The 12146-nt window shown below is 37.9% G+C and overlaps 1 protein-coding gene across 5 annotated transcripts in view; it reads right to left on the bottom strand.

Moving 5' to 3' along the window:
- Positions 1-12146, bottom strand: part of fmn2a (formin 2a) — a 45318-nt gene that overhangs the window by 9788 nt on the left and 23384 nt on the right. For 4 of the 5 annotated variants that reach the window (XR_013647868.1, XR_013647869.1, XM_023963112.2 and 1 more), the window contains exons 7-13: positions 11438-11525; positions 8276-8337; positions 2718-2809; positions 2510-2639; positions 2282-2428; positions 1703-1762; positions 856-976 (exon numbers count right to left, since the gene is read on the bottom strand). Coding sequence is in view for 3 of the 5 variants with exons in the window: in XM_023963112.2 (XP_023818880.1) it covers positions 856-976; positions 1703-1762; positions 2282-2428; positions 2510-2639; positions 2718-2809; positions 8276-8337; positions 11438-11525 (700 nt within the window). In the remaining 2 variants the exon portion in view is untranslated. Of the gene's footprint in view, positions 1-855; positions 977-1702; positions 1763-2281; positions 2429-2509; positions 2640-2717; positions 2810-5707; positions 6120-8275; positions 8338-11437; positions 11526-12146 lie in introns of those variants that run through there. The other variant, XM_023963114.2, reaches the window with a different exon arrangement.

The raw sequence follows: 12146 nt of genomic DNA, 5'->3' as shown, positions 1-12146 counted from the left end.
ACTCCATTCTGATGCATCTGCTGGCAGAGAATTTTACTTTATTTTATTAAAAGTGCATAAGTAAAACATCAAGGGAGAAACATCATCTAGTGTAGATTATCGGGCATTTTGGTGCAGAACAAGCACAGACAGAAGCAAAGCTTAATATTTGTAACGATAAAACCTGAAGTCCAAATATGTTTTATTGCAGCCAGCATGTCTACTTCTTCTGTCTCCCTTAAAAAAAACAACAAACACAGAAACCTATAAAAACTAAAGTGGATATTGAGAAATGTTGAAAAGAAAGCTGACAGAAACTGTGAGATGACAGCCGATGTCAGTACAAATATTTACTCCTGAAAAACTAAGATGCTCCAGCCAATGAAAAACCTTTCCAATTCCCAAGCCACAGTCACTTTTGTTATTGCTGCGTTTGAAATATAGTACGAAGGCTGTAAAAATTTGTAATCACCCCGTTTATATTTCAAAATTTTACTTTGTGAGACCGATAAAAGCCTGATGGTAAAGACAAACAGGAGTCTGTATCTGACAAGTGCCATCTGCTTCTGGTTAACTTGTCTGTACGACAAACAGATGCTATCGCTCTGTTGATCTGCGTGTATAGTCCACACGTAACCATGACGATTCAGGTTTGTGAAATTATTTTTAATTGAGCAAAATATTTTCAAGAAATGTGCCCAGATACATCTCCAATTTGTGGTTGAATAAACCATAAAACCAAGACAACATTTTATTGGGGAAAGAGTTTAAACATCATAATTAAATGTTAATGGAAAAGTCTGGGACAAAATTTGATAAACTTTTGGGAAAAATTCTGCTTTTTAGTCAAAATATGGAATGAAGAGGGGCTACTACCGTTTAGGTCTTTCCTCAGCTTTCGGAGATCTCTTTGAAAGTCCTCGAACTTCATCTGAGAGGCCTGGAAAAGGTCCTGGGGCTCAGGCAGAGGGTAGACACATGTCTCCTTGCCAGCATCCTGGTGAAAGATAACACACATACATTCACAAGAAAACTGAATATGATGCAAAGACACATGCACACACACACACACACACACACGCATCCTACTATGTCAAAGTCAATCCGCATCACATAAAAGAGGGCCTCCCTTTACGGCACACAAAAGGCAACATTTAAATTTGTGCCTTCAGAGAGCTGCGTAAAAGGCAACTATTTTAGAGGAGTTGTGCTAGAAACAAGAGAAAATGATAATTATACCTGGGTTCAAATTTTATTTCTAACTAAATTACAAGCAAGCATTTGCTAGAGTTCAAGCTATGACATGCAAGTTGATTTTGGCACGCTGCTTTTCTGAGTTCATCTCATCTGGAGAACCTAATTATTTACACTAACGCTCCTTTGGATTCTTAGCCAATGAACAGAGTGCTGGTTTGAATGAAACCAGACCAGAGCTGGTCGTGAGCAGAAGAAGAACAGTGAAAGACAGAAAAATATATATATATATATATATATATATATATATATATATATATATATATATATATATATATATATATATATATATATATATATATATATTCTCTGTTCAGCAAATGAAGAAAGGGAAACTAAATTATTTGATAAAGTGTAAGCCTTTGTGTCCTCCGGCGAGACGGGACATGAAAGAGAGCTCTGGAAGGATTTCTAAGCAAATCAAACTATAACAGAAAAGTGATTCAAATAAACAGGAACCAAAACATACCTCATCAAAGTGCCTTAGATAGTAAGCAACAATGTAGGACAAGAGACTCTGGCAATTATCCTGAAAGAAAAAAAAAGTACCCAAATAAATAAACCAAAGCTCCCTTTATTTATTAGTTTACTCATTTTGGAACATGTTGTTTTAATTTGTGTGGATGGAAAAAAAAATGAAGAGTGGTTTTACTGTAGAAGCAAGAAACCAGCTGTGAAAGGAGAGACACAACACAACAGAATGGGCTTGTCCTTCCAGCTCGGAGGCTGTGGAAAGCTTAATGTTCTTTACGGATACCCTCACTCCTTCCACCACCACCACCACCACAAACACACAAATCGATGTGCCCTTATATGGCAATGCCAAGGGCACACTCAGCACACTGTGATATTGAATCAGAACTGTAAACAGATTGACTCTACACAGCTAAGTTTACACCCTGCAAGAAGGTTCCCATTTTCAAAAATGTAGACATGAAAAAGTTTCACCCATATCGTTGCTAAGTGCATTTTGATAAACTATCACACTGAAAGCTCCTTGGATATGTTTGGTAATGACATTCACTGTGCTCCAACATCTCATACTTACGCTGCTTTTAACATCCTTAAGTTTAGGCAGAATGTCTAAGGTGAAGCCGTCGGCTTGTCCTCGGGAACGATTACCTCCATTCATATAGTTTCCAAAAGCCAGCACCAGGCCCAATATCCGCATGACACTCTTATTGCTTTGAATACTCTGTGTGACAAAGAGTAATAGACATAAAGACAAACTACAAGTCGGAAAAAAACAAAAAACTGAAAAATGAGAATTACTCACCGTGCACACTTTTTGCAGGACCTCCATCTTGCGCAGGATTGAAGTGATGCACTCTTGGAATGTTGATTGAAAAAGGATGCAGAACACCCGCTCAGAGAAATTGGAAATTTGTGATAATTGAAAAAGAAACCTTTTGGAGGGAGTTGAAAAATAGTAAACAGATTTACAAGTCATCGCTTGAATTTTAAGAAGTGGATCTGACTCGTACTGTTCAGGCTTGTCCAATGGCTTGGCGTCCTCTTTGTCTTGGGCTGATTTAATGTGCTTTCTGATGCCCTCCATCTCATCGTTTTGAGCTCTCTGTGGGGTGAAAATGCAGATTCAGTCAATGCAAAATGCAACAAATACATTAATATAATGACAGAGAAATACAATGTTGAACCTGATTCAAAATATATTTTTATTTTTAAGACATTCATAGACAGACTTTTCAGCATTAATTTATCAGATAGAAGCATGGAGACCAGCTGGGTCAGAAGGAAGATGGACACAAAAATAAATTTAGAGTAAAAATCTCTGATACAGCTTTTTCAGCCTGGGGCAAAAGCTTCATTTTAACAAGAAAAAAATCATGAATAAAAAATCTAAAGTATTAAGCCAAGAAGAAGCCACAACGGATACAGAAAAGCTATCAAAGACACAAAACAAAAGTCCTGAAGCGACCAAACCAGTGCAGTAGCACTGGATAGCACTGTCCTCCCATCTAGCTTGATGGATCTTGAATGATAACAGTATGAGAAGTGGACTCTACTTTCTTAAAGGACTGCCTTGTTCTATACATTCCAGTAAGAAGGTACATAAAAGGGTCTTGGTACAGAACAGATTTCCTTTTGACAAAAATAACCTCTTTAAATTGTTCCTAAAATACAATGAAGGATGCTTAAACCCTCTTAACAAAAAAAGTCTACCGCTCACGATTTGAAGAAAAAAAAAGATTTCTTTTTATTCAGCCTGGTTAAGGTTGAATGATTTTGCCAAGAGGAATGGATAATACTTCCAGAAAAGAGGAGTGCCTCAGTATTATTCTCAAGAGCACTTAAAGCTGTCATTGTTGTTAAGAAGGATTTAAATAAACACTAAAGGAAAGGGCCAAAAATAATAGTCTCTTATCTTTAACAAGTCAGGGAAAAAAACATTATCTGTTGCTACTAAAGAGGATTTGAGATAATTATGGGGAAACTAATGATTTATAGTTCACTAAAAAACTCAATACTTTTGTTGTTAAATGTATTATCATTATTCTTTTTAAAACCAGGCCGTGTTTTTTTTAAGTTGTGACCTATAAGTACTGCCCTGTTTGTGTAAAAGTGAGTGGTTTTTCAGTAAACGGCGCCCAACTTCAGTTATTTCCGTTTTCAAACAAATTCCTAGTCTGGAGGTCAAAGAATTGCCATTTAATTGTGGCACTCTACTTTGTGATGAACTTTGTCAAATAGTAACCCTGTCAAAATTCTCTTGACAAAATGACTATCATCTACAATGTCCAATATAGTGTGAATTTTGGGGGAACTAATGGAACTGCCAACACATAGCTGTGAGAGTACCGCTTGATGAAATGTGCAACCTTGCCTGACACTGGATACCAAATAACCCGTCAAAGCCGCAAAGGCTAGGAAGTAACCTAAAATATTATAATACATCTAAAAACAATAACTTTTACAGATGTGACCTGAAACTTCAAATCCATATACATTTCATTTTTTCAACAGTCAAACTCCATCTAAAGAAAGCTAATTGACATGTGATCAGTGTCTTAGAATAAAGGTTAAAGAATGTCATTATCAGTGAAAAAGAAAACATTAAGCATATACAATGTTACAATGACAGATCAGTGAACATAGTATGGGTGGATAACAATATGTTAATAGACTATTGACGTAGAAGACCATTTGGGAGTTTCAGAGAGGCTTAAGCAGCCACATTAAAGTGGCTTCTTTTCCCTGTTGGTCCATGGTTATGACAGACCTCATCCTGCAAGACTTATAATCATTCAGCTTTATAGACTGAGTGCTTGTGCTGGAGTAGTCTGACTGCAGTCCAAATCTGTTTTCTATCGAAAAGCAAGTGTTTAGAAAAAAAAAAAATAAATTCAAAAAGAAAAAAGAAAAACTTACAATAATTATAAGACTGTTGAGCAGCTGAAGCCTCACACAGACAAAAGAAGACATGTTTTATTTATGAAGAATGCATTTAGTAGTACATTTTTAAATATGGTGATATATCTATCTATCTATCTATCTATATATCTATATATATATATTTATATTGACAGATCAGGGCTTTTACATATAATTTAAACTGTTCATTAATTCATCTTTAAGGTGTTTTGTCCCTTTTGGGGTCACAGGGCTGCCGGAGCCTATCCCAGCCACTCGTGGGCGAAGGCAGGGGTCACCCTGAACAGGTCACCAGTCTGTCGCAGGGCCACACCCATCTGCACTCATGTTCACACCTAGGGTCAATTTAGAGTAACCTATGTAGTTAACCTATGAAGCATGTTTTGGATGGCGGGAGGAAGCGGTAGTACCCAGAGAAAACCCACACATGCACCGGGAGAACATGCAAACTCCACGCAGAAATGTCACCCATTGGGAAGTTTCATTTTTTTTATATTTACATTAATAATATAATTTTTATTTTGATACAAATGTCAGAATAAGATTTGAGTATAAAGATTGAGTTTCAGTTTTATATATATCCACCTCCATGTGGAGGATATCAAGTTTTTTACAAAAGCTTTTAGTGTCCTGGTGACTTTTTACCCATTCTCCCAAATACTCTTACATCTTTTCAATATACTTCAAATGTCTTCTTCATGAACCAAAGCAGGAAGTGATTTAGAATAAAATAAAATAAAAAAGGATGTTGATAGCTGAACGCTCTACCTCAAAATCTACTTTTGGAAGTACAGAACCAAAGTTTGAGCGCAAAGCGCTGAGCAGAAAAAATATGGAGTGAGAAGATCTGTATGATAGGATGGAGCGTGGCCATTAGGAGGTCATGTGTGACGACAAGGGTTTTAAATTGTTTTCTAAATTTATCAAGGAGAACCAAAAAGAGATAAGCTAAAAACAGAGAAAATATGAGGTTTTTTATCAGAGCTGTCACTGAAGCATTTCATGGAAACAAAAAGAAAAAAAGAAAAACGACTTATCTGAGGATCTCATACATCCTTGCATTGATTATCCATGGCCGTCAGGAGTAACAAATACACTTGTTTATTCTTTATTATGACTAGAAAAATATACAAAAACTAAAAGTGCAATATGAACAACAATAGAAAGTTAAGGTTTTTTTTTATTGCTTTTACCCAGACTGCATTCCTGGCTATTATCCTACTGCCAGGGAATGAACCACAGTTCGGAACTGGGTGGTTTTTAAAAAAGCAAGCTAACTTTATTTTTCACAAGAGACAAAGATAATATATAGTTATGTTTCAGAAGCAGACGGGTAAAAAGAACAAAATGATACATTTTTTCAAAGAAGAAAATGTAAACTTTTAGCTCCCCCATTTGAGCTCCTTGACCCTCAAAATCTTGATGCCAGCAGTCTGGTTTCTTCCTCTGCTTCTCTCCATCTTTTTCTCTGGAGTTTGGCCATGCCATGGCTCCTTGGAAAACATCAAACACCAGCATCAAACGCACTGAGAGCCCGATTAGTATTCTACACACCGCTGCCTTGTGTTGGTGAGGCCAAGCTCTCCTTCGCCTTCTCTGGAGATGTTTTCAAGTGTAAATATATTTAATACAAAGCAGATCCTTTTCAAAGGGGCAGCAGTGGAGCTCAGCAGTGTTTGGTGTAATTGGGGACAAGTAGGCATTAGCGTGTGATCTTCGAATTGCTAAGGCATGTTGCAGGGGTTGTTAGTATGAGAAATACAGTCCCATGTGGAATATCAAATGCAAAGGAGAAGAGGATGATATTTGTGATGCCAGAATTCTTGCAGTAGCCAAGTGGTATTCATTAGTCAGTTTTCTAATGCCGAGCTAAACAGAGCCAGAAGGGCCTTAATCACCATTTATGTCACTCAGATTTTAAGGAAACTGCATTTATGAGATTCACTGTACCCTGAACAGCCAATGAATATGCCCCAAATGACAAAGTGCATCATCCAAGAATGACATGTTGAACCCCAATAATGTCAGTAAGAAGACGATGGGGCGATCAGTCATATTTATAAATTTCATAGGACAGCCTGTGGCTTTAACTGACCTCTGCACCATCAATGCCATTGCCAGATTAAAACAGATTCTGCTCTTTAGCCTAATAGTCTGAGTCCAGATTATGGCTCCATATGAGAAGGGGGAGGTGGCATCCCACCATCACTGTGACCCTTTTAACGCTATTGTTCAAAGATCGTCAGTGGTTGTAATCCTCAGACTGTGCGAATCTGCCTCAGAGTCCGTGCAGCGTGGTGTGTGCTCGGCTTTCTGTTGTTTGATGGGCTTGTTTGTGCGAACGCAAGAAAAAGAGCGAGGCAGAGAAGTCTGTGATCTAACTGCTCGCACAGTGAGTGAGGGTGTAACCATTAGGAGCCCCTCACATTCCTCAAGACAGGCTGACTGTGCTGCCAACTGTGGTTTAGGGGGCTGGAGACCCACAGACAGGATGGAGTCTAGCAATACAAAAGAGAAACAATTTGGCTCCTCAACTCAATAACACAGCCTTAGGCCATACGGGGGAGAAGGAGAGAGAGAAGGCTTGAAGTCTCAGGGTGAGTGGAGAGGTTAGAAGACTTTTGATCCTAAGTTATGACACATTGGTTCATAACTACAGCTTGTCTGAAGCCGGAGTCTTATTCCCATGATCAACATTATTAATATGCCTCTGGCAGCCAAAGGTCCAGGCCTCTCCTGTGTAGCTGTGCCAAAAAGCAATTCATGGAATTTCACAGCATCTTAAAAATGCATCACAGTTATAATACAGAAAACATGCTTATTTTCATGTTGCATAATTTATCGACCTAACTTTGACAGGGTCAAACTATTTCAGCCAGAGATGTAAATGTGTGTATGACAAGTCTTTTGAAAAATAATGATGACAGCACAGCATTTTTTCCCTAATATCACTCAGTACCCATGTGGTCATTTTCCTTGGCAAAGCTCCCTCAACAGAAAAAGTAAAAAAAAATCCCAACATTCACTTTCAAATGAAAGTGACACAAATTCAAGATTTTCCACCATTTCCCTTTCACAGGGTCCAAGTCGACTTAGGTCTGTTGGGTTCTGTGTGTTAGAAAACATGTTTACTACGTAAAAGCATTGGTTCTCTTCCACACTAGCTGAGAGACCAACACTTGACTGACACTGGATCCAAACAGCTCACATACCAGCATGGTTTGTGGCTCAATTGTTTGTTTTAGTATCTAATGCACACTTCCTTTGTTCATCCCTTCCAAGTGAAACACGGAGAAAGGATTTGTTGTAAAAGAACGTGTTCACAGTGTCGCGGCATGATTAACAGTGTTGGACTGACTTACGATTAGAAACACACCAACATGATTGCAAATCTGGCAACCCTAAAAAGGTGTCTTTTGGTCGAGAATTTTTTTTTCCCCCCTGCTTTGTGTTCTCTTTAGTCAAACAATAAAAAACAAAAATGCAAAAGTAACACAAGTAAATTGTTTCCATTTCATTGGCAAAATGTTAGGCCTCTCTATCAGTTTTGTTGGTTTCATGTTTCTCCACAAGACTCACGATCAATCATATTTAAAGAAAAATAAATACATTTTTAGGCAAACTAAGAAGAAAATACTTTAATACTCACATTCTCATAAAGAGCTTGCAGAGTCTCCAAATCAACTATGGTGTTGTCCATATTTAGCACGGCTGTGCATGGAAAAAAAAAAGGGGGGGACATGGTTACTTTTAATATTAAAAGTCAAGCATGTCTTGACATCTCTGTGCCTTCAAGGAAAGCATTAACAAGTCAGAAATCATCCAAGGCAGAAACTACAGGAAACGAGACGTTTTCAACTTCTGCTATGCGGAGGATGAAGATGGTGTATAACAGGTAAAATTCTCCCATCATTCAGTCTGATTTGAGTTACACAGTCATCTGTTGTCAACATGCAAGGGGCCACCTGCTAAAACATAAATATGAAGGACTTAAAAATCTGTCAAAGGTCCCAAGATCTGTGTTTGAACTTCTGTGTTTGAATTCCTGCTGTCGCCTTTTTGTCTCGGCGCAAGAACCTGGCGCCCATGAGCATTAATCCTTTGAAAGTAAATGTTTAAAGACAAACAGAGCCCAGAGGTTTGCGGTGTTGAGGCTGAGGTGTTGCTGTACACACAATCACCAGGCGCAGCACTCAACACTTCTATACGCATTTCATCATGCCGTGGGTGTAGAGCTCACTCGTGTTTTGATCTGCTGATTTGCTATTGACATTTCGAAAGGGAAGGTAATGTTAAAAAGGATTAATGCACTTGGATTTAATAGTTTTTTGCAAACATTAAATTTAATAAATGTTTTATAACACACTTTGGAGACACTTAGGGACTGTGTAAACAGCTTTGTGGAAAGAATAGGGTTGAGAAAAAGTAGGAAAATCACTTTGGAAAAGGAAGTCGCAAAAAAAAAAAGTGTAAGTGGTCTTCTTTCTAATGGACATTTGTTGGTTTGATGCCCAGTCTTGTTGGCTACATGATAAAATGTCAGTTGGAAAAATGAAGAACCACACACTGTGCAATTATGTTAAACAAAAGCGCCTATTAACTGAATTATTTTTTTCAACACTCCCAGAGCTCACAAGAAGACAAACATTTAGCATTTTTCCAACTGCAATTATTATTTTGAGGTTTCATTTTCATCTGAACCAGAAACTTTCCAGTTTAGAGTTTCTTGAGACTGATTTGAGTCGACAACGCAGAAAGTCCTATCACCACTGGGACTTGGCTGTTTTCTGACCAACAGCCAATGCCATCTGCCCACGTCCAATCCTTCCACCTAATTCAATCCCAGCACGGCTCCAGAAAACCACTAGCAATACTGTGACTGGTGCTTCAAAGCCTCACAGGAAGCCGACGCTGCACGGAAGTGTCCTATGAAACACGCAGAGCGGCGGCCAAGTCTGAGAACAAACAACAACAGCTGTGAGGGAAAAGAAAGGAAAAATGTGTTGACTTCTCACCGAGAGGCTGTCTGTCATAAACGAAAACATTTAAATTAATGACTCACAAGCTGTTTTTCTTCAAGTTGGAGATGTTCACATGATGACAGCTTTGCTAGTCATCCTCTACATAACTGAATCAAGTGAAAATAAAATCCTCGCAATACCGATCGGGGTGATTAAAAGGCTTTGATGGCGGAAACTTGTGAATAAATTATGCCCTCTACCATGAAATCATCCAAAACCTCGATTGTTCGAGTTGGGAGATCATTTCAGGGAGACAATAACACACGCACCATAACTAATAATGCAGTCTTCTGGGACTTTGTTCTTTGTGGAGCAAAGAGCGTTCCAAGGTTTTAATTATTCAACATTCTGTTTAAATTTATGACTAAGTAAATTGTACGAAACGCTTTATTTTGCTTGTGCAATGTACCGCATAGCCCAGCGTTCAGGGAATTAGGCATATAATAGTAAAAATTACTAAACCAAACTGCCAGCTTTTCTCTTTAATCCTATTCTTCAGGACATTTAGAAGTTTCCAATTAGAACTAATGATCTACAACTGAAAAACTAAACATAGGAGATAAATCATGATGCTAACGAGAGTCGTCCTCACTTGTTCCTCCATTGTGATCTCGTCACAGGCAATAAAGTTCCACCAAGAGAACTTGGCCTGAATATCCCTGATAAAACGGTTCCAGATAAAAGAAAACGGCGCTAGAACATCCAAGTTTTTGTCAGATATCAACCAAAGTTTGAAGATTTCATAATTGTTTGTCTGCAGGAGGAGTGCAAACATCAGGATGGAGCAGATGAAGAAGACGATGAGAGGAAACACATATGAGAACAGGAAGACAGTCCGCTCACATCAATGTAACAACTTCATATTAGCAAAGCTGCTCAGACAAATTGGTGACACTTTAGAGAAAGATGGAGCCACAGGAAAACACGTGGGTGGTAAATGTGGACAAACAGCTGAAAAGAAGAACAAGGAAAAATGGAGTGGAGGACAGAAACAATGGTGAAGTTGTTCACATGACTTTCACCTCTATAGTGTGACAAAGTTAAGTGTAGGAGAAAACAACTTCCAAGCTACATTTCTACCACTTCCAGAACCAAAATCCAGATACTTTTCATTTAAATGTTACTTTTAAACCATTTTAACTCCTACTACAACACGGATTCAAGTTTCCACAAGAAATATATTACTGCCCTCAGAATATTTTCCAATAAATTTTGCCAAGACAGAAGGTGTGGAGAAATCCAGAATGCAAATCAGGGTTCCTATACTAACCTAATATTCTCTTGTTAATTATTTGTGGATTTGAAACACAACAGTTAGAATGAAACTATATTACAGTGCAAATTTCCTTGAGCATTAGCACAAACTACTGCCCCCCCGAAGTGAATTTAAACAGTCACATCATATAACATGGGAACACTGAACCTGGAGTCATGAAAATTGTGATTAAAGCATTCAATCTAACCTTTTGTAAAAAAAAGAAAAAGAAAGTGGTCTTCTAGCCCTATCAGTGGTCTAGTTTGCAATATTTAATTGCAAATTTCTCCTACTTATCACTGATGAGCGTAGTAGAATTTCCCTCTCATGGTGCACCAGTCCAACTTATGTACTTTTTTTGTGGAGGATGAGTGATTAAGCAGTGCTGCAAGTACATCATATTTGAATATTCATACAAATTTCAGCCAAATTTCATAACCAACACTGTCCTTTTACACTCAGAAGACACTGTATTTGATTCCCTTATTGCTGAACTGATTGACTTTTGCATTTATAATCAGATGAAAACGCTTACCATTCTGGATGTCCTTCATGTCGAGGTGAATGCTGGACATCAGGATGCCGACAGCTTGTGAACGCTTGTTGCTCAACAGCTTCACCACCTACAGAGATGATGATGCAAACATTTGTGAGCCTCGAGGTTAAAGAGAACACTGTGTACACTCAAACCACAATAACCACAATAATATAAGTGAACATTAACTGAAAAAAACAAAACATGAATTTAAAGATTTGTTCTCGTCAGGATCATTGATACAAAAACTTAATTTTATTTTTTAAGCTTTTTAGCAGACCACAAAGGTCAAAAGAAAGACAGAGGAATAAGTAGATGAAAACAGAAGTGTTAAAAGTAAAGGCTACACAAATAAATAAAATATATATTTACATTGGGTCAAATTTAAACAGCATAGATGTTGATAGCAAATGTTTTTTTGCAGATTTGGTGCATTAGTGGTAAAAAGTCAATTCTGCCTGAGCTTCCTCTTGTATGCCAGTGTGGGGAAAGGTAAGGTTGTTGCAATACACTCCTGACATTCACTCCAACTAAAGCCTGCAATGATCTGGACCTGCTGCACACAAACAATAGGGCACACGACTGACTGATGTAAAAATAAAGTGAGTTGCATAGATCTATCCAAAATAACAATATGCCCAAGAGGGGGGTCTCAAAGTGATGCATTCAAAATTACATAATATTGACAGTTTTTCTTTAAGTAAAAAAA

The sequence above is a fragment of the Oryzias latipes genome, chromosome 15, assembly GCF_053564925.1.
Source record: "Oryzias latipes strain Hd-rR chromosome 15, Olatipes_Hd-rR_3.1".
Lineage (NCBI taxonomy): Eukaryota > Metazoa > Chordata > Actinopteri > Beloniformes > Adrianichthyidae > Oryzias > Oryzias latipes.
This window is presented reverse-complemented; position numbering and strand designations above follow the sequence as displayed.